The sequence below is a fragment of the Anomaloglossus baeobatrachus genome, chromosome 5, assembly GCF_048569485.1.
Source record: "Anomaloglossus baeobatrachus isolate aAnoBae1 chromosome 5, aAnoBae1.hap1, whole genome shotgun sequence".
Lineage (NCBI taxonomy): Eukaryota > Metazoa > Chordata > Amphibia > Anura > Aromobatidae > Anomaloglossus > Anomaloglossus baeobatrachus.
This window is the reverse complement of record NC_134357.1, coordinates 306,619,619-306,644,676: the sequence shown is the minus strand read 5'-3', so window position 1 is coordinate 306,644,676 and position 25,058 is coordinate 306,619,619. Positions and strand designations below refer to the sequence as shown.

At 46.6% G+C, this 25,058-nt stretch overlaps 1 protein-coding gene across 6 annotated transcripts in view; it reads right to left on the bottom strand.

Moving 5' to 3' along the window:
• Positions 1–25,058, bottom strand: part of CACNA1G (calcium voltage-gated channel subunit alpha1 G) — a 561,987-nt gene that overhangs the window by 154,726 nt on the left and 382,203 nt on the right. For all 6 annotated transcript variants that reach the window (XM_075349676.1, XM_075349674.1, XM_075349672.1 and 3 more), the window contains exons 19-20: positions 19,021–19,089; positions 18,472–18,656 (exon numbers count right to left, since the gene is read on the bottom strand). In XM_075349676.1, the coding sequence (XP_075205791.1) occupies positions 18,472–18,656; positions 19,021–19,089 (254 nt within the window). The remainder of the gene's footprint in view (positions 1–18,471; positions 18,657–19,020; positions 19,090–25,058) is intronic.

Genomic DNA, 25,058 nt, shown 5'->3' with positions numbered 1-25,058 from the left:
AAGTGGACTTTGAGCCAGAGAAGCAACGGCATGTGTGATAGGATGTCCATGTCACATGTCCCTGCATTATAAAACCGGACATTTTCTTCCAGGACGTCATTATCTGCCTTCTGCGTCTTTGGTGTCAGACATCACTGTCGCAGCTCCGTCCTCCTGAGTCCTATAGCCGATACAGCTGTATGCGCTGCATACACAGCGTTAGACAGCTTAGGGAGAGCACTTTATAGCAGTCCTTTTAAGGGCTCAAACTGGCAGGGTCAGAGAGCCATAGGTGACAGGTCCTGCAAACAGCAACAGCGTCTGTGTAGCCAAGGTCAGGGATTTCCTCCCTGCATTTCACCATTAGGAGGGAATAGAAAGGCAGGCTTCCATTCCTCTACCCAGAGCACCACAATCCTGCCACTGTACCCTCTTGTCCTCTGCACACTCCAACTCATTGTTACTAAGCCATTATACTAGCAAACAGTCAGTGTACCTAGTGGCATCCTAAACGTGGCTATTGGACTTTGCTATAGTCCCACTAGTGCAAAGACATTTGCAGAGCACGTCTGCCTGCATTGCACACTCCAACTTTTTTAAAGTAAGCCATTTTACTAGCAAACACTCAGTGTACCTAGTGGCATCCTAAATGTGGCTATTGGACTTTGCTATAGTCCCACTAGTGCAAAGACATTTGCAGAGCACGTCTGCCTGCATTGCACACTCCAACTTTTTTAAACTAAGCAATTTTACTAGCAAACACTCAGTGTACCTAGTGGCATCCTAAACGTGGCTATTGGACTTTGCTATAGTCCCACTAGTGCAAAGACATTTGCAGAGCACGTCTGCCTGCATTGCACACTCCAACTTTTTTAAACTAAGCCATTTGACTAGCAAACACTCAGTGTACCTAGTGGCATCCTAAACGTGGCTATTGGACTTTGCTATAGTCCCACTAGTGCAAAGACATTTGCAGAGCACGTCTGCCTGCATTGCACACTCAAACTTTTTTAAACTCAGCCTTTATACTAGCAAACACTCAGTGTACCTAGTGGCATCCTAAACGTGGCTATTGTACTTTTGTCTATTCACACTATTGTAAACATATTTGCAGCATGTCTGCCTGCATTGCACACTCAAACTTTTTTAAACTCGGCCATTATACTAGCAAACACTCAGTGTACCTAGTTGTATCCTAAACGTGGCTATTGTACTTTTGTCTATTCACACTATTGTAAACATATTTGCAGCACGTCTGCCTGCATTGCACACTCCAACTTTTTTAAACTCAGCCATTATACTAGCAAACACTCAGTGTACCTAGTGGCATCCTAAACGTGGCTATTGTACTTTTGTCTATTCACACTATTGTAAACATATTTGCAGCATGTCTGCCTGCATTGCACACTCAAACTTTTTTAAACTCAGCCATTATACTAGCAAACACTCAGTGTACCTAGTTGTATCCTAAACGTGGCTATTGTACTTTTGTCTATTCAGAGTATTGGAACGTTATTTGCAGCACGTCTGCCTGCATTGCACACTCCAACTTTTTTAAACTCAGCCATTATACTAGCAAACACTCAGTGTACCTAGTTGTATCCTAAACGTGGCTATTGTACTTTTGTCTATTCACAGTATTGGAACGATATTTGCAGCACGTCTGCCTGCATTGCACACTCAAACTTTTTTAAACTCAGCCATTATACTAGCAAACACTCACTGTACCTAGTTGTATCCTAAACGTGGCTATTGTACTTTTGTCTATTCACAGTATTGGAACGATATTTGCAGCACGTCTGCCTGCATTGCACACTCTAACTTTTTTAAACTCAGCCATTATACTAGCAAACACTCAGTGTACCTAGTTGTATCCTAAACGTGGCTATTGTACTTTTGTCTATTCACAGTATTGGAACGTTATTTGCAGCACGTCTGCCTGCATTGCACACTCAAACTTTTTTAAACTCAGCCATTATACTAGCAAACACTCAGTGTACCTAGTTGTATCCTAAACGTGGCTATTGTACTTTTGTCAATTCACAGTATTGGAACGTTATTTGCAGCACGTCTGCCTGCATTGCACACTCCAACTTTTTTAAACTAAGCCATTTGACTAGCAAACACTCAGTGTACCTAGTGGCATCCTAAACGTGGCTATTGGACTTTGCTATAGTCCCACTAGTGCAAAGACATTTGCAGAGCACGTCTGCCTGCATTGCACACTCTAACTTTTTTAAACTCAGCCATTATACTAGCAAACACTCACTGTACCTAGTTGTATCCTAAACGTGGCTATTGTACTTTTGTCTATTCACACTACTGCAAATCTATGTGCAGCACCTCTGCATGACAACCTCCTGCTCTGTTTTTAATAAGCTATAATGATAGCACAAAATACTGCCATTTAGTGGCATCATAGAACTGGCTGTTGTATTCCATTAGTGCCCCACTGGTGACAAGCTATTTCTAGCACCTCTACATCACACCCTCATGCACATTTTGATACGCTAATGTTATAGCAAACTCATGGAATTCATTGCTGCATTTCATAATTCGGAGGGATAGAAAGTCAGGCTTCCTTTAGCTTTTCCTTCTGTTCATAGACAGCATCTCCAAGACAAATTTCCCCTCCACGTCTAAGTGTGGAGAGTCAGCTAGTGCGCATGCGTGTGCCGATGTACCCCAGCTGCAGCATAATTACAGTGTTTCGCGTAGTGAGTATGCTCAGCCTGACTGTGTTATTCCTGACGCTAAGTCTTCTTTTCGGGATACAGCGCATGCTCCCACACTAAGTGTGAAAAGCCTCTTTGCACAGGTGCTTGCATTCCGTGCCGGGTCTAAGTCCTGTTTTGTGCCTAGACACCATGCTAAAGCTGATAGTCTTTTTTCAGAGACTGTATTTCATGCTACTGAGCATGCTCAGGCACTTCCTGCATCAGAGACTAGGTCCGGTAATGAACTCTTTGGCCATGGCCCTGATGTGGGGGTCCCATATAGACCACAGGGCATCAGGTGTCCTCCCAAATGGCTTGCAGAGGCCCACACCTATGACTTGTCACCGCATTATTGATGGTCAGACGATGACTGGTGAGGTGTTTGGGTCATGGCAGCCATGAGGTCATAATTGAAGTTGCGTTTCCAAATAGGACGCTAGTTATGCCACTGATGACGTGTCACTCTACTTTTGTCTCCAGGAGGTGCATTGTGGTTCACCCTGGTTTGGGGCGGACCCAGGTTATAAAAGGGGCTGGAGCCAACAAGGAGGTGCGCAGTCTTCTATTATGCTCCGAAAGAGCACACCTCCATGTGTTGAACCCATTGCGGCTTTAGGCCAGAGGTAGGCAGGGATAGGGTGGTGGATGCAGGCCACCACCACAGTTGGTAACGCAGAACGGTTAAGACCAGCTCCTGTCCTAACAGTCCTGCTTGTGCAGCCCAGTGGCATTAACAGGCCTGCTGCTGCTGATGCGCCTGCTGTCCACAGGTGTGGCCCCTACGCACACGGTCAGCGTACTCAATGGCCCCTGTGTTGTTAACAGGGAGTTCCTGGGCTGGGTGGGCATGTGGACCCTGTGACGCTAACAGGGCTCACAGTCTCCAGATCCGAATGGCGTCTAACTCGGTTCAGGCTACTATTAGTTTCATAGCCACACAGCTCTGTATCCTCCACCAAACCTTCAAGTTGCCAACCTCTCCTTTTCCAACTGGGAGCACGGTGGACACTGACTGCTGATGGGGATATATACCTTTCTCTTTCTTTTCTTATTAATTTTCGTTATATAGCGGTCACAGATTATATACCACTTTATCCAAATCTGCCAGTCCCACTGTAACAGATGTTGTTTCTTCAGCAAATGTTACAGTTGCTTAACCACCAAATCCACGGACCAAAACTTTTTTCCCCTTTCCAACACACCTGTTCCCCTTTCCAACAGCATCTGTCCTTTTTCAACTCATTTTGGGATATGACCAAAAGTGCAACTGTGCAGGGACACCGTACTCAACGCCATCTCAGCACAGCAGCCATCCCTCGGTCCCTCCCATGTGGACAAGTAAAAGACCATTTCCTCCTATCCATGACAAAGCGTTGAGATTCACTCTGTGCAGCACTGGTGTTTAGTGGAAAAGTAGATCTAAGATTGCGTACCACATTCTGCAGATACTCCTGTATACGTGCGTCTATTTCTATGGCAGGAATTAGTTCGCCAAATTTTGTCTTGTACCGGGGATCTAACAGTGTGGCAACCCAGTATTCAGGATTACTTCAAATTCATACAATCCGAGGGTTATGTAGGTAGTGCAGCAAGAAGGCGCTCATGTGTCTTGTGCATCCAGGAGGACCAAGTCCTTGGTGTGTTGGTGGCAGAGAGGTGAGAATCGTGCATCCTTTCTCTGCCCTCTACCCACAACCTCGCACAACCGAAATGTGAGCAAGCTCTCACTCATCTGCTGAGTCTTCCATGCCCATCGCCAGTTCGTCCTCCATTTATTCATGGGCTCCTGCACTTTCATCAACACTTTTTGCTGATACTATGCGCCCTTGTTAATCCCTCTCCCTCACCATGACTGCCGCATAGGTGCCGCTGACCACCTGGACCTCGTAGATCTTGTTATCCCTTCCGCATATGACTCCTCCTGTACTTCCTCCCCTTCCTCTTGTCCCAACACCTGACTCCGAATAATAATTACAGTGTGCTCCATCATGTAGATGACCAGAATTGTCACGCTGAGAATGACATTGCCAGTGCTAAACATCTTCGTCGACATTTGTGAACTGTGTAGCAGGGTGCATAGGTCCTTGATCTGACACCACTCCAGCAGCGTGATCTGCACCACCTCTTGATCAAGTTATCCCAGGCTATATGTCATACCGTATTTCAGCAGGGCTCTGCGGTGCTGCCACACACGCTGCAACATGTGCAGATTCCAATTCCTGCGTGTCGGAACATCGCATTTCCGGCGTTTAACTGCCAGACCCTAAGACTTCCGGAGTGATGAAAGTAGTGGAGCTGCTGTGTGCGCACGATGGAAGTGAGCACATAGCGAGCGTGCACGCTGCACAAGGCCATGTAGGCCGTGATGGTGTTTTAAAAATTGCTGGAGAATCAGATTCAACACGTGAGCCATACAAGGCACGTGTGTCACATTGCCCTGAGGATGGCCCGCAGTCAGGTTTGCATCATTGCCGCACACGGCTGTTAAGTCACCAACGGAGTCCGCTCCGGCAATTTGTACTCCAGTCGCCAGGTGACAACGTGTTCCTTTCATGCATAGTGCTGATGATGGGAGAGGAGTCGATGCCAGCGGCGCAGGTGGACGCAGGTTATGCTCACCCACTGGGCTGCATTACCTTGACAGATGCAGAATCTCTGGCTGAATGTAGCTGGTGGGTATCTCACAGATGAAATACCATCATTCAGCTACAACCAATGTGAAGACACCACACCCTTTTTTATGCCCATCCTGTCTGCAGACCACTGCCAGACATAGCTATGAACCTCTGGTTAATTTTACCCCCAGTTCAGTTTTATGATTTTGTGTGCTTGTTACCTGACTACTTTTCCTGCTTGCTGTTTATGTACCTTGTTGGCCGATCCGCATTTCACCTCTGCTTGTTTTCTGATTAAGTCATGGCCGTCCCATTCTGTTCCTGTTCCTCAATTAATGTTTTGACCCTGCCTGACTACTATTCTCTGGAATAGCGGTGTGACTCACATTTCCCATACATTTCAAAGTAAAACTTTGACCGCCTGATGGCATTGAGCTCTGCTGCCAGCATAGTAAGGAGGTGTGTGGTAGTCCTTGTGCGCAGTTGCAAGGAAGGGTGGCCTGACCACACAGGGTTTGCGCCAAGGTGGAGGACCCACACGAGGTTGAAGAGGCAGAAGCAGTGTATTAACTTCTACATACAGAACAAGGATTGAAACAACTCATGGGGACGGCAAGACTTGTACAGCAGACCCTTCTCCATCTCTCACCATAGTTTGCCAGTGCCCAGTCAGCGACATGTAACGTCCCTATCCATGCTTACTGGTCCAAGTATCGGTGGTGAAATGCACCTGTTCACACACAGAGTTTCTCAAGGAAGCGGTGATGTTGTGTGCGACATGCTGGTGTAGCGCAGGCACACCTTTCTTAGAGAAGTAGTGGCGACTGGGCATCTGGTACTGGGGCACAGTGACAGACATAAGGTCTCTAAAATCCTGTGTGTCCACCATGCGGAAAGGCAGCATTTCGGTAGCCAACAGCTTACAGAGGGATAGAGTCAACCTCTTAGCTTTGTCATGGGTCGCAGGAAGTGGCCTTTTATTTGACCACATCTGAGGGACAGAGATCTGGCTGCTGTGTGTAGACGGTGTTGAGTAGGGTGTCCCTGGAAAAATGCAGGTTTGTGAGGAAAGTGCAGGCGGAGACATGATGTTGCCTTCATCTTGCCTTCAGATCTGTTCATCTTGTATCATTTTTAAAAAACACAGCAAGCAAGGGTTACTCCAAGCGGAGTCTACCTTTTTTCCAAAAATTGGGCACACAGACACCCCATCAGTGGCAGCACTTGTGCCATAGCTGCAAACAGGATGTTTTGATTTGCATCAAGCACATTCAAAAATACGCCATAATTAACCGTCCCCAGCATGACACCGGGGTAGGTAGATAAAGTCTTTGCTGAACCATGACTTGGTCATCTTGTCTCCTTTTAAAAACAATGTAAGCAAGGGTTACTCCAAGCGGAGCCTCCCTTTTTTTCCAAAAATTGTGCCCCACACACACCCACCCATTCAGTGGCAGCACTTGTGCCCTAGTTGCAAACAGGATGTTTTGATTTGCATCAAGCAAATTCCAAATCCACAAGCATTTACTCTCCCCAGGATGACACAGGGGTAGTAAATTCATTCTGGATCCATGACTTGTTCATTTTGATGAACGTCAGTCTGTCCACATTGTCACTGGACAGACGCGTGCGCTTATCTGTCAGCACACACCCAGCAGCACTGAAGACACGTTCAGAGACAACGCTGGCAGCTGGACACGACAAAATCTTCAAAGCGTAACTGGAGAGCTCTGGACATTTTTCTAGATTTGAAGCCCAAAAGGAGCAAGGCTCCATTTGAAAAGTCATTGCATCGATGTTCATTTGGAGATACTCCTGTATCATCCTCTCCATCCGTTGACTATGTGTCAGACTTGTTGTCTCTGGTGGCCTTGCAAAGGAGGGTCTAAAAAAATTATTAAAAGATTCCATAAAATTGCTGTTACCAGCACCAGATCCGGTCCTACTGGTACGGGTAGACTGTTGAAGATGACGATGCCGTCCCATGTTTGTCAAGTTCCAACTGGAAGAATCACTCCCTTCACCTGCACGGTTGTTTGGTGGAAAAGCCGAGCTAAGATCGAGTAACAGCTTCTGCTGATACTCCTGCATACGTGCGTCCCTTTCTATGGGTGGAATTATGTCACAAAATTTGGACTTGTACCGGGGATCTAATAGTGTGGCAAGCTAGTAGTCATCATCACTTCTAATTTTGACAATACGAGGGTCATGTTGGAGGTAGTGCAACAAGAAGGCACTCATGTGTCTTGCGCAGCCATGCGGACCAAGTCCACGCTGTGTTTGTGGCATAGAGGTGCTAACCGTTCTTTCTTCCTCTGACATCTCCCCCCAACCTCTTTCAACTGAAATTTGACCAAGCTCCCCCTCATCTGCTGAATCTTCCATGTCCATGGACAGTTCGTCCTCCATATCTTCATGTCCTCCTGCACCTTCCTCAACATCTCTCCTGCTACCATGCGCCCTTGTTGATCCCTGTCCCCCATGGTCCCATGCCTGCCGCGTTGGTGATGATGAACGTCTGGACCTTGGTGATGTTGTTGTGTCTTGCGCATATGAATCCTCCTGTAGTTCCTCCCCTTCCTGTTGTCCCACCCCTTGACTCCGAATAGTGTTTAGCGTGTGCTCCAGCATGTAAATGACTGGAATCGTCATGATGATAATGGCATTGTCAGCGCTAAACATATTCGTCGCCATGTCGAAACTGTGCAGAAGGGTGCATAGGTCCTTGATCTGAGATCACTCCATCAGGGTGATCTGCCCCACCTCTGCATCTCGTTGGCCCAGGCTATACGTCATGACGTATTGCACCATGGCTCTGCGGTGCTGCCACAGTCGCTGTAACATGTGGAGAGTTGAATTCCAGTGTGTCGCCACATCGCATTTCAGGCGATGAACCGGCAGGCCGAAAGACTTCTGGAGCGATGCAAGTCGCTCAGCTGCGGCGCTTGAACGGCGGAAGTGAGCAGACAGTTTTCGTGCCCTGTTCAGAAGGCCATCTAGGCCGGGATAGTGTGTTAAAAATTGCTGGACGACAAGGTTCAACACGTGAGCCATACAAGGTACGTGTGTCACCTTGCCCAGGCGAAGTGCCGCACCCAGGTTTGCAGCATTGTCGCACACGGCCTTATCAGGCTGCAGGTTGAGTGGAGACAACCATTTATGAAACTCGGACCGCAGAGCTGACCACAACTCCTCAGCTGTGTGACTCTTATTCCCAAGACATGTCAAGCTAAAGACCGCCTGATGCCGTTGCGCTCTGCTGCCAGCATAGTAATGAGGGTTGCGTGATTCCTTCTGCGCAGTGAGAACGCTGGTGGCCTGACCAGGCAGGCTTGGGGCGGAGGTGGAGGACCCAGATGAGGTGGAGGATGCAGAAGCAGTGGCGGGACTTGGACAGACAGAGGATTGACACACAAGTCGTGTGGACGGCAAGACTTGTGCAGCAGACCCTTCACCATCTATCACCATAGTTACCCAGTGGCCAGTCAGCGACATGTAACGTCCCTGTCCATGCTTACTGGTCCAAGTATCGGTGGTGAAATGCACCCGTTCACACACAGAGTTTCTCAAGGAAGCGGTGATGTTGTGTGTGACATGCTGGTGTAGCGCGGGCACACCTTTCTTAGAGAAGTAGTGGCGACTAGGCATCTGGTACTGGGGCACAGCGACAGACATAAGGTCTCTAAAATCCTGTGTGTCCACTAGGCGGAAAGGCAGCATTTCGGTAGCCAACAGCTTACAGAGGGATAGAGTCAACCTCTTAGCTTTGTCATGGGTCGCAGGAAGTGGCCTTTTATTTGACCACATCTGAGGGACAGAGATCTGGCTGCTGTGTGTAGACGGTGTTGAGTAGGGTGTCCCTGGAAAAATGCAGGTTTGTGAGGAAAGTGCAGGCGGAGACATGATGTTGCCTTCATCCAACGTTGGTGCTATCGATGTTTGAGAGAGCTGTACACAATCACTTGTTTCCCCTTCCAAACCAACTGATGACCTACCAAGCAAACTGCCTGTTGCGGTTACAGTGGTGGAAGTTGTGGGTGGAAAAACAGGTGTGACAGCTGTCCCCACAGTCCTAGAAGATGACGAGCGCGCGGATGCACTGGAAGGGGCAGGCGGTGGATGGTTGGCTCCGCTAGGCCGCATTGCAGCACGGTGAGCTTCCCACCAGGCCATATGATATTTATTCATGTGACGATTCATGGAAGAAGTTGTCAAACTGCTGAGGTTTTGACCTCTACTAAGATAACCATGCCAAATGTTACAGATCACATAATTAGGGCGATCTTTTTTTATGTCAAAAAAGGACCAGGCTAGGAAAGGCTTAGAGGCCATGCGACCTGTTGATCCACCCCGAATAATGCTCAGAGGCAGAGTGTTGGCTGAGGATGCAGTTGTAGACGTGCTACCAGTGCTCCGACTGTGTCCAGGAAGGCGCAAGGTTATTTCGACGTCGGTTGCATCCTCCTCCACCACCTCTGTTGACCTCCTCGAGTGTCTGACTGTGGGTTGACAGTAGGTGGGATCTAGGACTTCATCATCAATTGTTGTGTTTGCACTCCCCTCCCCCTCAGACAGAGCCTCTTCTTGCCCTGACCGAATATTTAAGTTGTCATCCCAATCGGGTATCTGCGTCTCATCTTCATCAGTATGTTCCTCATTGTCTATAACCACATTTGTTGGAAAGGCAGCATTTTGGTAGCCAACAGTTTGCAGATGATGAAAGTCAACCTCCAAGCCATGTCATGCCCTTCTAAAAGCATGTAAAACACAGCGAGGGGACTCCAACCACAGTCTCCCTCGTTTCCACTAACTGGGCCACACACACCCCACTTGACTGGCATCGGTTGAGCCCCCTTTTGAAAAAGAAAAAGATGCTTTGCATGAAGCACTCTCAAAAATACGCGTGCCTTTCCCGTCCCCTGGCTGACCCAGGGGAAGAAAAGTCCTCTGAGAGCCATGACTTGTTCATCTTGGTTCTTTTAGAGACACAGCGAGGGGACTCCAACCACAGTCTCCCTCGTTTCCACTAACTGGGCCACACACACCCCACTTGACTGGCATCGGTTGAGCCCCCTTTTGAAAAAGAAAAATATGCTTTGCATGAAGCACTCTCAAAAATACGCGTGCCTTTCCCGTCCCCTGGCTGACCCAGGGGAAGAAAAGTCCTCTGAGAGCCATGATTTGTTCATTTTGGGTCTTTTAGAAACACAGCGAGGGGACTCCAACCACAGTCTCCCTCGTTTCCACTAACTGGGCCACACACACCCCACTTGACTGGCATCGGTTGAGCCCCCTTTTGAAAAAGAAAAAGATGCTTTGCATGAAGCACTCTCAAAAATACGCGTGCCTTTCCCATCCCCTGGCTGACCCAGGGGAAGAAAAGTCCTCTGAGAGCCATGACTTGTTCATCTTGGTTCTTTTAGAGACACAGCGAGGGGACTCCAACCACAGTCTCCCTCGTTTCCACTAACTGGGCCACACACACCCCACTTGACTGGCATCGGTTGAGCCCCCTTTTGAAAAAGAAAAAGATGCTTTGCATGAAGCACTCTCAAAAATACGCGTGCCTTTCCCGTCCCCTGGCTGACCCAGGGGAAGAAAAGTCCTCTGAGAGCCATGATTTGTTCATTTTGGGTCTTTTAGAAACACAGTGAGGGGACTCCAACCACAGTCTCCCTCGTTTCCACTAACTGGGCCACACACACCCCACTTGACTGGCATCGGTTGAGCCCCCTTTTGAAAAAGAAAAAGATGCTTTGCAAGAAGCACTCTCAAAAATACGCGTGCCTTTCCCGTCCCCTGGCTGACCCAGGGGAAGAAAAGTCCTCTGAGAGCCATGACTTGTTCATCTTGGTTCTTTTAGAGACACAGCGAGGGGACTCCAACCACAGTCTCCCTCGTTTCCACTAACTGGGCCACACACACCCCACTTGACTGGCATCGGTTGAGCCCCCTTTTGAAAAAGAAAAAGATGCCTTGCATGAAGCACTCTCAAAAATACGCGTGCCTTTCCCGTCCCCTGGCTGACCCAGGGGAAGAAAAGTCCTCTGAGAGCCATGACTTGTTCATCTTGGTTCTTTTAGAGACACAGCGAGGGGACTCCAACCACAGTCTCCCTCGTTTCCACTAACTGGGCCACACACACCCCACTTGACTGGCATCGGTTGAGCCCCCTTTTGAAAAAGAAAAAGATGCTTTGCATGAAGCACTCTCAAAAATACGCGTGCTTTTCCCGTCCCCTGGCTGACCCAGGGGAAGAAAAGTCCTCTGAGAGCCATGATTTGTTCATTTTGGGTCTTTTAGAAACACAGCGAGGGGACTCCAACCACAGTCTCCCTCGTTTCCACTAACTGGGCCACACACACCCCACTTGACTGGCATCGGTTGAGCCCCCTTTTGAAAAAGAAAAAGATGCTTTGCATGAAGCACTCTCAAAAATACGCGTGCCTTTCCCGTCCCCTGGCTGACCCAGGGGAAGAAAAGTCCTCTGAGAGCCATGACTTGTTCATCTTGGTTCTTTTAGAGACACAGCGAGGGGACTCCAACCACAGTCTCCCTCGTTTCCACTAACTGGGCCACACACACCCCACTTGACTGGCATCGGTTGAGCCCCCTTTTGAAAAAGAAAAAGATGCTTTGCATGAAGCACTCTCAAAAATACGCGTGCCTTTCCCGTCCCCTGGCTGACCCAGGGGAAGAAAAGTCCTCTGAGAGCCATGATTTGTTCATTTTGGGTCTTTTAGAAACACAGCGAGGGGACTCCAACCACAGTCTCCCTCGTTTCCACTAACTGGGCCACACACACCCCACTTGACTGGCATCGGTTGAGCCCCCTTTTGAAAAAGAAAAAGATGCTTTGCATGAAGCACTCTCAAAAATACGCGTGCCTTTCCCGTCCCCTGGCTGACCCAGGGGAAGAAAAGTCCTCTGAGAGCCATGACTTGTTCATCTTGGTTCTTTTAGAGACACAGCGAGGGGACTCCAACCACAGTCTCCCTCGTTTCCACTAACTGGGCCACACACACCCCACTTGACTGGCATCGGTTGAGCCCCCTTTTGAAAAAGAAAAAGATGCTTTGCATGAAGCACTCTCAAAAATACGCGTGCCTTTCCCGTCCCCTGGCTGACCCAGGGGAAGAAAAGTCCTCTGAGAGCCATGATTTGTTCATTTTGGGTCTTTTAGAAACACAGTGAGGGGACTCCAACCACAGTCTCCCTCGTTTCCACTAACTGGGCCACACACACCCCACTTGACTGGCATCGGTTGAGCCCCCTTTTGAAAAAGAAAAAGATGCTTTGCAAGAAGCACTCTCAAAAATACGCGTGCCTTTCCCGTCCCCTGGCTGACCCAGGGGAAGAAAAGTCCTCTGAGAGCCATGACTTGTTCATCTTGGTTCTTTTAGAGACACAGCGAGGGGACTCCAACCACAGTCTCCCTCGTTTCCACTAACTGGGCCACACACACCCCACTTGACTGGCATCGGTTGAGCCCCCTTTTGAAAAAGAAAAAGATGCCTTGCATGAAGCACTCTCAAAAATACGCGTGCCTTTCCCGTCCCCTGGCTGACCCAGGGGAAGAAAAGTCCTCTGAGAGCCATGACTTGTTCATCTTGGTTCTTTTAGAGACACAGCGAGGGGACTCCAACCACAGTCTCCCTCGTTTCCACTAACTGGGCCACACACACCCCACTTGACTGGCATCGGTTGAGCCCCCTTTTGAAAAAGAAAAAGATGCTTTGCATGAAGCACTCTCAAAAATACGCGTGCTTTTCCCGTCCCCTGGCTGACCCAGGGGAAGAAAAGTCCTCTGAGAGCCATGATTTGTTCATTTTGGGTCTTTTAGAAACACAGCGAGGGGACTCCAACCACAGTCTCCCTCGTTTCCACTAACTGGGCCACACACACCCCACTTGACTGGCATCGGTTGAGCCCCCTTTTGAAAAAGAAAAAGATGCTTTGCATGAAGCACTCTCAAAAATACGCGTGCCTTTCCCGTCCCCTGGCTGACCCAGGGGAAGAAAAGTCCTCTGAGAGCCATGACTTGTTCATCTTGGTTCTTTTAGAGACACAGCGAGGGGACTCCAACCACAGTCTCCCTCGTTTCCACTAACTGGGCCACACACACCCCACTTGACTGGCATCGGTTGAGCCCCCTTTTGAAAAAGAAAAAGATGCTTTGCATGAAGCACTCTCAAAAATACGCGTGCCTTTCCCGTCCCCTGGCTGACCCAGGGGAAGAAAAGTCCTCTGAGAGCCATGATTTGTTCATTTTGGGTCTTTTAGAAACACAGCGAGGGGACTCCAACCACAGTCTCCCTCGTTTCCACTAACTGGGCCACACACACCCCACTTGACTGGCATCGGTTGAGCCCCCTTTTGAAAAAGAAAAAGATGCTTTGCATGAAGCACTCTCAAAAATACGCGTGCCTTTCCCGTCCCCTGGCTGACCCAGGGGAAGAAAAGTCCTCTGAGAGCCATGACTTGTTCATCTTGGTTCTTTTAGAGACACAGCGAGGGGACTCCAACCACAGTCTCCCTCGTTTCCACTAACTGGGCCACACACACCCCACTTGACTGGCATCGGTTGAGCCCCCTTTTGAAAAAGAAAAAGATGCTTTGCATGAAGCACTCTCAAAAATACGCGTGCCTTTCCCGTCCCCTGGCTGACCCAGGGGAAGAAAAGTCCTCTGAGAGCCATGATTTGTTCATTTTGGGTCTTTTAGAAACACAGCGAGGGGACTCCAACCACAGTCTCCCTCGTTTCCACTAACTGGGCCACACACACCCCACTTGACTGGCATCGGTTGAGCCCCCTTTTGAAAAAGAAAAAGATGCTTTGCATGAAGCACTCTCAAAAATACGCGTGCCTTTCCCGTCCCCTGGCTGACCCAGGGGAAGAAAAGTCCTCTGAGAGCCATGACTTGTTCATCTTGGTTCTTTTAGAGACACAGCGAGGGGACTCCAACCACCGTCTCCCTCGTTTCCACTAACTGGGCCACACACACCCCACTTGACTGGCATCGGTTGAGCCCCCTTTTGAAAAAGAAAAATATGCTTTGCATGAAGCACTCTCAAAAATACGCGTGCCTTTCCCGTCCCCTGGCTGACCCAGGGGAAGAAAAGTCCTCTGAGAGCCATGATTTGTTCATTTTGGGTCTTTTAGAAACACAGCGAGGGGACTCCAACCACAGTCTCCCTCGTTTCCACTAACTGGGCCACACACACCCCACTTGACTGGCATCGGTTGAGCCCCCTTTTGAAAAAGAAAAAGATGCTTTGCATGAAGCACTCTCAAAAATACGCGTGCCTTTCCCATCCCCTGGCTGACCCAGGGGAAGAAAAGTCCTCTGAGAGCCATGACTTGTTCATCTTGGTTCTTTTAGAGACACAGCGAGGGGACTCCAACCACAGTCTCCCTCGTTTCCACTAACTGGGCCACACACACCCCACTTGACTGGCATCGGTTGAGCCCCCTTTTGAAAAAGAAAAAGATGCTTTGCATGAAGCACTCTCAAAAATACGCGTGCCTTTCCCGTCCCCTGGCTGACCCAGGGGAAGAAAAGTCCTCTGAGAGCCATGATTTGTTCATTTTGGGTCTTTTAGAAACACAGCGAGGGGACTCCAACCACAGTCTCCCTCGTTTCCACTAACTGGGCCACACACACCCCACTTGACTGGCATCGGTTGAGCCCCCTTTTGAAAAAGAAAAAGATGCTTTGCAAGAAGCACTCTCAAAAATACGCGTGCCTTTCCCGTCCCCTGGCTGACCCAGGGGAAGAAAAGTCCTCTGAGAGCCATGACTTGTTCATCTTGGTTCTTTTAGAGACACAGCGAGGGGACTCCAACCACAGTCTCCCTCGTTTCCACTAACTGGGCCACACACACCCCACTTGACTGGCATCGGTTGAGCCCCCTTTTGAAAAAGAAAAAGATGCCTTGCATGAAGCACTCTCAAAAATACGCGTGCCTTTCCCGTCCCCTGGCTGACCCAGGGGAAGAAAAGTCCTCTGAGAGCCATGACTTGTTCATCTTGGTTCTTTTAGAGACACAGCGAGGGGACTCCAACCACAGTCTCCCTCGTTTCCACTAACTGGGCCACACACACCCCACTTGACTGGCATCGGTTGAGCCCCCTTTTGAAAAAGAAAAAGATGCTTTGCATGAAGCACTCTCAAAAATACGCGTGCTTTTCCCGTCCCCTGGCTGACCCAGGGGAAGAAAAGTCCTCTGAGAGCCATGATTTGTTCATTTTGGGTCTTTTAGAAACACAGCGAGGGGACTCCAACCACAGTCTCCCTCGTTTCCACTAACTGGGCCACACACACCCCACTTGACTGGCATCGGTTGAGCCCCCTTTTGAAAAAGAAAAAGATGCTTTGCATGAAGCACTCTCAAAAATACGCGTGCCTTTCCCGTCCCCTGGCTGACCCAGGGGAAGAAAAGTCCTCTGAGAGCCATGACTTGTTCATCTTGGTTCTTTTAGAGACACAGCGAGGGGACTCCAACCACAGTCTCCCTCGTTTCCACTAACTGGGCCACACACACCCCACTTGACTGGCATCGGTTGAGCCCCCTTTTGAAAAAGAAAAAGATGCTTTGCATGAAGCACTCTCAAAAATACGCGTGCCTTTCCCGTCCCCTGGCTGACCCAGGGGAAGAAAAGTCCTCTGAGAACCATGATTTGTTCATTTTGGGTCTTTTAGAAACACAGCGAGGGGACTCCAACCACAGTCTCCCTCGTTTCCACTAACTGGGCCACACACACCCCACTTGACTGGCATCGGTTGAGCCCCCTTTTGAAAAAGAAAAAGATGCTTTGCATGAAGCACTCTCAAAAATACGCGTGCCTTTCCCGTCCCCTGGCTGACCCAGGGGAAGAAAAGTCCTCTGAGAGCCATGACTTGTTCATCTTGGTTCTTTTAGAGACACAGCGAGGGGACTCCAACCACAGTCTCCCTCGTTTCCACTAACTGGGCCACACACACCCCACTTGACTGGCATCGGTTGAGCCCCCTTTTGAAAAAGAAAAAGATGCTTTGCATGAAGCACTCTCAAAAATACGCGTGCCTTTCCCGTCCCCTGGCTGACCCAGGGGAAGAAAAGTCCTCTGAGAGCCATGATTTGTTCATTTTGGGTCTTTTAGAAACACAGCGAGGGGACTCCAACCACAGTCTCCCTCGTTTCCACTAACTGGGCCACACACACCCCACTTGACTGGCATCGGTTGAGCCCCCTTTTGAAAAAGAGAAAGATGCTTTGCATGAAGCACTATCAAAAATACGCGTGCCTTTCCCGTCCCCTGGCTGACCCAGGGGAAGAAAAGTCCTCTGAGAGCCATGACTTGTTCATCTTGGTTCTTTTAGAGACACAGCGAGGGGACTCCAACCACAGTCTCCCTCGTTTCCACTAACTGGGCCACACACACCCCACTTGACTGGCATCGGTTGAGCCCCCTTTTGAAAAAGAAAAAGATGCTTTGCATGAAGCACTCTCAAAAATACGCGTGCCTTTCCCGTCCCCTGGCTGACCCAGGGGAAGAAAAGTCCTCTAAGAGCCATGATTTGTTCATTTTGGGTCTTTTAGAAACACAGCGAGGGGACTCCAACCACAGTCTCCCTCGTTTCCACTAACTGGGCCACACACACCCCACTTGACTGGCATCGGTTGAGCCCCCTTTTGAAAAAGAAAAAGATGCTTTGCATGAAGCACTCTCAAAAATACGCATGCCTTTCCCGTCCCCTGGCTGACCCAGGGGAAGAAAAGTCCTCTGAGAGCCATGTCCACATTGTCAGTGGCAGACGCGTGTGCTTATCTGCCAGCAGACCACCAGCAGCACTGAAGACAGGTTCCGAGAGAACGCTGGCTGCAGGACATGACAAGATCCCCAAGGCGTACGTGGCGAGCTCAGGCAATTTATCCAGATTGGAAGCCTAAAATGAGCAGGGCTCAAGTTGCACAATAATGGAATCGATGTTTCCTTGCATATACTCATATATCTGTGTGTCCTCCTCTTTTTCCTTGTCCAGCTCTTTTGTTTTCACATGAGTATATGTCCTTGTCACTTTCCCATGTGTTGTGAGTTGTTTGTCACCTTTTGGACCCCTTTGAGGGTGTTTTCTAGGTGTTTTTCTGTGTTTGTGATTGCCTGCCATTGTTTCCTATGCAGTTCGAGTTCGGTTCGTCGAACGTTCGACGAGCCGAACTCGAACGGGAGCTCCATTCGGCGAACCGACCTCGAGCCGAACCGGGACCGGTTCGCTCATCTCTAGTGCACACACATCAGTGATCTCTCACTGACGTGTTTCCATGCGGCGCACATGCGTGTCCGTGTATTCCGCATGGAGACAAGTCCTTTTTTCTCCAGCAACACTGATGTCCCATGGACCACACAGTGGTGTGATCCATGAAACACTAGAAAAACACATACATTTAAAATAAAAAGCTTTTTAAACTCACCCAGCGATGCTGTCTTCAGCCGCTGCTGTCTCCTGCTTCCAGGCCGGCTAATTATGCTCATGCATATGCACTGCACAGCCAACCCGGAAGCAGAAGCTGTTGGGAGACAGCGGCGGCTGGACACAGCATCGTGGAATACTTCACCACCACGGAGATCAGCGGCGTGGACAGATATAAGTGCCTGATCTAATGTATTATCACGGATAGCATATGGAGATCACGCATGTGCCAAAATCACGGCACATGGAGGAACATATGCACCTTTATCATGTCAGTGAAAAACGTGTGTGTTTTTCACTGACGTGTGAAGGGGGCCTACAGGTGATCAACATTTACACCCATTAAAGTATCTTTACCAACAAGCATCTTAAAGTAAAAAAACCAAAATTGCTTGAAGTGAGACAAATCTTCCTGTGTATGGTATGACCAGCTTTACTTCTAAGACTACAGCTCATATGATCAAAGACCACATCAAAGTTGATTTGAAGGGGCACAGAGTGCCTTGAAAAGCAGCATTTTTAATGAAACTCAATTGCAAAAAAAGATTTTTAGCCCCAAATATATGAATTTAATTAAAAAATAAATTGTTCCCCTTAACTGATATAATGATGATTTCTGGGATATAACACGACACACTTTAAGGAAGACTCATGTCTACGGTGGCATACAATTTGCTGTAATAATAGTGTACATGTATTACTTACCGCAGAGGTCTTAAAGTCCGAAGAAGTCTCAATACTCTTAACATTCCCAGAATCTTTGTGCCGCTATCAGAAACCATTGACACAAGGATGTCAATTACCGAAATTAAGACGAGCATTCCATCAAGAACATTCCAACTACTTCTCAGGTAAGCCTTGCCACCAAAACACAAGTTGAGGGCCACCACCTGCAAGAAAGCATAGAAATAAGCGACAATTAGCAAATAGAATATACTTAGAATATGGATCCTATGGTTAACAGAAATAGTAGAGGACCCCAAATGCCCACGATACCCAGAATACTTTGGAGATTTAATTACATCTGAAGTCCCAGCAAAAACTACTGTACTGGGGCATTCAATTGTAATCATTCTGTTGCCTTAATTATATTTGAAAGTCCCAGAGTCAATAGTTTTGCCCTGAAACTTTCACATGTAATTACACGAGCTGACAGAATGAAGAGATGGAGGGGAGCGGATGAGAGCTAAATCTGAACACAAAGATAGACAGATAGAAAGACCGTATACAATAGTAGCTCTGAGATATCTTTACCTTTACTGTCATTTCCGCCAAAAAAATTAACGTAAAAATGTAGTTGGATAACGTCAGGAATATTCTTTCCTGAAATAGAGATATATGGTAATTATTCTTTAATATCGCAGCTTAGGTCAAGTGATTAAAAAAAGCACAGACTGTAACGGTGACCTAAAATAATACTTTGTACCAATGTTCCTGAATTGCCGATGTCATAAAACCTTAGAAAATTAATTTTAATCCTTAGAGATTGTATTTTTTGTGATCAGGACAGTAATATTTCAAATGTATGTATTGTAAATGAGAAACTAGGCAATTTAGCACTTTTTTCCCCTTACGTATAGTAAATAACCCACAATATTAGCATAAAGTATTTTGTACTTTATCGCTGGCACAAAGTAAAAACAAAACACATTAGCATAAATTATAAAGTTATATAAAAATGACCACAACAGATTTGAAAGTGAGTAGCGTAGGATTATATATTAAACAACCTTCAGGAATTAGTTCCCACATGTAGTGTCCTATCACGGTTTTCTTGATACTCTCAACTGTAGTGGCATCCATTACGTTCCGGTTGAAACGCTCACCTTGCTTCTCAGAGTACACTCTCGTGTTCTTCCCAAATTTATCATTACGAGTGTCAAGAGTATGGCACTTTAGGAGCCAACCTGCAACCTATTGTCCTTTAGTTCCTAACCAGGGCCTCAACCAAATCCCTATAGTTTTCTACTTAGCGATGGCCCAAGAAGCCTTGAAACAGCTATCCACCCATAAATTGTAGGTTTTATTTAACCCAAGGAGAGACATTAGTTTGGTAAGGACCCAACAAAAAGAGGTTGCCTGCCATTGGCTGTTGAGCTTTCATAAAACTGTCCATTTTGTGTGCTAAGTATCTAAATTTTTGCATATATTTCATAGCAGTAATGCATGTCTTTATTCCCATATTCATTGTTCCACATGGCTTAGCTCTACAGAGTGCAACTGTCTCCTTTTTGTTACCAGGAAGCCTGGAATGACTAGAGTAGAGCTCTTCCAATCTGCTTTCTTACTAGCAAGCTTCTTAGGGAATTCTTTGTACTCTATGTTCATTTTTTGTGGTACAGACATCTGCTTTGACCTTGGCTTTGACAGGTGAAAAAGGCTTGAAGGTGGCTGGATCCTGATCTAGAGCTGGGACAAATTGTTTTATACGGCCTAATTTGAAGTGTCATCACCACCTTCAAGGTGTCCACCAGTGACTTCCACTTGATGGTGTTTGTGCCAACCCAGAATTCAGTTTGGTGTGGTCAGTCCTACCTATGGTAGTATGACTTGGAGGTATCTGTTCTTACAAATGAAAAAACAAACCCATAAAATTGTTGTTTTTTTTATTTATTTTTTACTATTTTAAAGCCAAGAAAGAGAAAAGACATACTCATCAGTTTTGGTTTATATGTTTTCTCCCCAACTTTTATGATTGAAAGGATGGAAACTAGCATGGCTTTTCATAATAGATACTTTTGAAAATATCACTGACCTGATCTTAAGATCACTCTTTGTGAGTATTAATAGTAATTACTAGCAAGAAAAAAACTAAAAAAAAATAATAAATAATTATTATACAATTGATCCAATAAATAACAAACCAAAAGGGGATAATATATGTATCTTAAAATGATCGACTAGATCAAATTGCCAATAGAAGGTAATCATGTTTTATCATACAACTGTAGCAATTAACAATGGCTGGATGAAAAACAATGAGAATGCTAAATTGAATTGGCTTTACCATAATCTCAATTCTTATATTATAAGTATTTACTAAGAGACATGTTGACACTTCTTCTTTAAAGTGGCTGATTTTACAATATGCAATGTCCTTACATTATTCTCATTGTGTTGTAATTCTTTAAAAGTTCCCACTGCGTGACCAATCAGAAAGGAAAGTACTGTACTTAAAAAACCTGTTTTGTGTAAAAACACTATTACCCTGCAGACATGGGGTTAATAGCATTTGAATCCTGCTCAGCACTTGCACATTGAACCCTGCTGATGGGAGGTAAGGACCTTTTTAATCCTCCTGGCAGCGTTTCGGTTTCAGTCATGGGGGCGGCATCTGAGCAAGTTCAGTCACTGCTTTGTGTACGGAGAGTGGCGATTGTAATCACTGACTGACAGCTGGTTCTAATGCTGAGTGGCTGTCAGTCAGTGCAGGGGGGCGTGGTTACAGCCGCCACTCTAGATTCATAGAGCGGTGACTGAACCCATGCCGGTGCCGCCTCTGTAACTGAAACCCAATATGTGCCCACTCTGCGGAAAATGCGCTGATTTTGCCGCGGATTTCTCACGGAAAAGCCACGGATTTTCCAGAAATCTGCAGCACAGCTACTCCCCATCCTTTTCTATGGCATTTGGGAAATGCTGTGCCCACGCTGCGGATTTTTCCGCAGCGGAAATCGTGCAGATTTTCGTGCGGAAAAATCTGCAGCATGTCAATTATTGTTGCGGATTTTCGTGCGGATTTTGCCTATTCAATTGAATAAAAAAAAAAAAATCGCAAAATCCGCAACAAAATCCGCATCAAATCCGCGTCAAATCCGCACAAAATCCGCACCTATGAAAAGGTGCGGATTCCGGGGGAAAGCTGCGGATTTTGATGCAGAAAAATCCGCAGATTCAGAGTTCCGTGGGCACATAGCCAAATGCTTCCGGAGGATTAAAGGTCTTTTCCTCTTGTCAGTGGGGTTCAATGTGCAGGTACCGGGCAGGATTAAAATGTTTTTAGCCTGCAGGTTAACCCCATATCTGCAGGTTAATAGCGTTTTTACAGGTGAAAGGTTCCCTTTAAATCTGATTCTGGCTTACTGCCGGCTCAATCTATGGCAGTAGTACCCTGTGCATGCTGTTATCTCACTAATACCTGCTCATCGCTTATTTTATGTTTAACCCAGATTGACTACACTATTAGCTTATGATCCCTCTGTAACTCATCTGGGTTGATGACCTTCTCCTTTTGTAAATCTAAGCCACTTTGACTTTGCTTATTAGTTACTTATTAGTTGATGTTCCTCTCTGCTGTTCTGCTTACCATACTTTTGCATTCCAATTCAGGCTACTTTGTAGCATTTAGATTTTATTTTTAAATCACAGACAACCTCGTTAAGTCCTGAGGATAGTAGAATACTGAAACTGAAGTCACTTTTACATCTTTCTCTGTGTATTAGAGAACCAGGTTCTGTACAAAGTATAAAAAATGGGCTTTATACATTTTTTTATAGCTGGAAAAAGTCTCTGATCCTTATTGTCCAAAGTTGGGAGCCTTATTCAAAGTCAGACCTCCCTAAGTGATTTCTTAAAGGGATTCTGTCAGATATTTAACCTGACTGCAGTATTATGTAGGGAGAGAGACCATGATTCCAATGATATATCTCTTACTGGGTTGTTTGATGTAGTTTCAATAAAATCAGTATTTTATCAGCAAGACATTACTAGAGGACCAGTTGTCTCATGCAATGTAGTCCTCCTTTTCACTCTGTATAACCTCGCCCCTACCACTGATTGGCAACTTTCTGCCAATGTACAGTGTACACACAAGGCTGTCAATCAATGGTGTGGGCGGGGTTATACAAAGCTCAGCATTCAGAGAACTGCTTGATCTGCATAAGAAAAAACAATGATTTTATCAAAACTACACCAAGCATCCTAACAAGTGGCACATTGCTGGAATTAGTGTCTTTGTCCCTACACCATGTTCCTCTCAGATTAGCAAAAACTTGGTTACGGATTCCCTTTTAAGATTGGGCAGACAATTCACAAAGCACTCTGCATTATTATAGAGAAAACTGAATGGCTGTCTTCTTTGTCTCTTGGGAATTTAATGGATTAAGTGTTTCTATTCCTGTTCTTGTTTTTTAAGTGATGAGAGGATGACTGTCACCAGCAAAATAACATTTAAATTACTTATACACTCATATAACGGGCTTAGCTTCTATAAAACTCATACCTGAGGTATAGTTTTCACTGTTTGCCCCCTGTGGTGTCAGTGCAGAAGTGCAATTCAGGGAGCACTTGCTCTGGTCAAGCGAGCACTGTCAATCACACTAAGGCCCCTTTCACACATCAGTTTTTTGCCATCAGTCACAATCCATTGGCTCGACGGATCCATCACAGATTGTGGAAAAACTGATGCGACAGATCCGTCGCATCATATATACAGTATTTTTACACCCCATCTGAGCATGCTCAGTGAAAAATACGGAATTTGTCACTGGATTCCGTCATTCAATGGATTATGACGGATCCTGCGCCCAGAGGCTTCTATTATACCAAACAACGGACGGCGACGAATTCGTTTTTTCAACATAGACAAAAAAACATTACTTTGTCCGTTGTCTCCGTCCGATGGACAAACAATTTTCGACGGATCCGTCAAAGGACAGATGAAACGTGAGGCCATCCGTCGCAATTCGTGGCAATCATTCGCTAATACAAGTCTATGAGAAAAAAACTGATCCAGCGCCATCAGTCGCCGGATCCGTTTTTTTTCAAAATTCTACGGATTGTGACTGATGGCAAAAAACTGATGTGTGAAAGGGGCCTAAGGGAGCAGTGTAGCATCTCACTTAGGGGGTGGAATGGCCCACTTAGCCCATGGCCATGTCAACAGTGCATTGATAAGCCTCCATTTTTTAAAGTAAATAATTGAAATCTGCATTAGGCCTGCGACACACATCTGTGCCGCCGGTACGTGTTTGCCATTTTTTACATGTACCGGCGGCACGGAGACACGTTCAGCAATGCTACGCTATTGCATAAGGCACACACACGTAAACCAACATGGAACATGTGTCCGTTTGTACGTGTGTGTGTTTTCCAACACGCTGACATGTCCACATGTTCTCTGGCAGCACAGGTGTCACACGGCCCACACCCGTACCACACGGGTGTAGTGTGTATGCGGTCCCGTGTGACACGCACCGGAGAAAACACACATGTCAGAGAAAAAAAAAATCTTCACTCACCTTCTCCTGCCCTCCTGTCTCTGACGCTGTTGTCACTTGCTGCTGACCGCCGCTCATTATGCTCATTTAATATTCACTTCACTGCAGCCGGCAGCAGCGGGAAGACAGCAGGGCTGGAGACCGAAGATCAGCACCACGGACAGCAGTGCGGACCACGTGAGTATGGAAATTACCGGTTCTCCGTGTGTTATCATGGATAGCACACGGAGAACACACGTGGCCCGCACGTACCAGAGGCACGTACTTACCTACACGCAACACGCAGGGTAAATACGTGTCTCGCGGCACGTGCGTGATTTTCATGTGAGTGTGTTGGAGGCCTTACAGGTAGAAGTTTTTAGGGGCTATATCCCCTATAATACTGTTTAAGTAGTTTAAATCATGCTTTGGGACTGAAAGATTCCCTTTAATATATTTTATTGGCTTTTCTTGATAGTGAACAATATTTTCTTACTTTAGGGCATTACTAACTAGGACTAGACTTTCCCAGTATATCTGTAATGATACAGTGCTAACATTTCTAAAGGAAGGGTGTTCTATTAGTTCATTCAAGGTGCCATATGGACTTATATTCTGTATTTTTTTGAACTTTGACTTTTTTTGCACTTCTTAGAAAACATTTCCTTTACTATCATAGGTGTTCTACTTCCTTTGGGTCACCATAGAATTTTTAGTTAGTTTAACATATTTTTTTCCACAGAAAGTTGTCTGAGGCCAGAGTTACACTTACGTGTGACTCACGTGAGTCTTGCATCACGTCACTCGGCACGGACTGCCGCTCGCTGGACAGGAGCAGGTCTGCTGCATAGAAGTACATGCAGCTGACCTACTTCCGTCCGGAAAGCGGCAGGCCGTGCCAGGCGATGCGATGCGAGACTCACGCGAGTCTCTTGCAAGTATGATTCTGGTCTAAATCTGAATATAGCCTTAAAAAAAACCCCTGTAGGTGCAGATCAAGGAAAGGGTTAAACGCTGCGCTGCTGTTGAAGAAAATCGAAGACCAAATAGATAGAAAACGTGATGTTTATTCGCTATGTGTTTCACAGATTATTC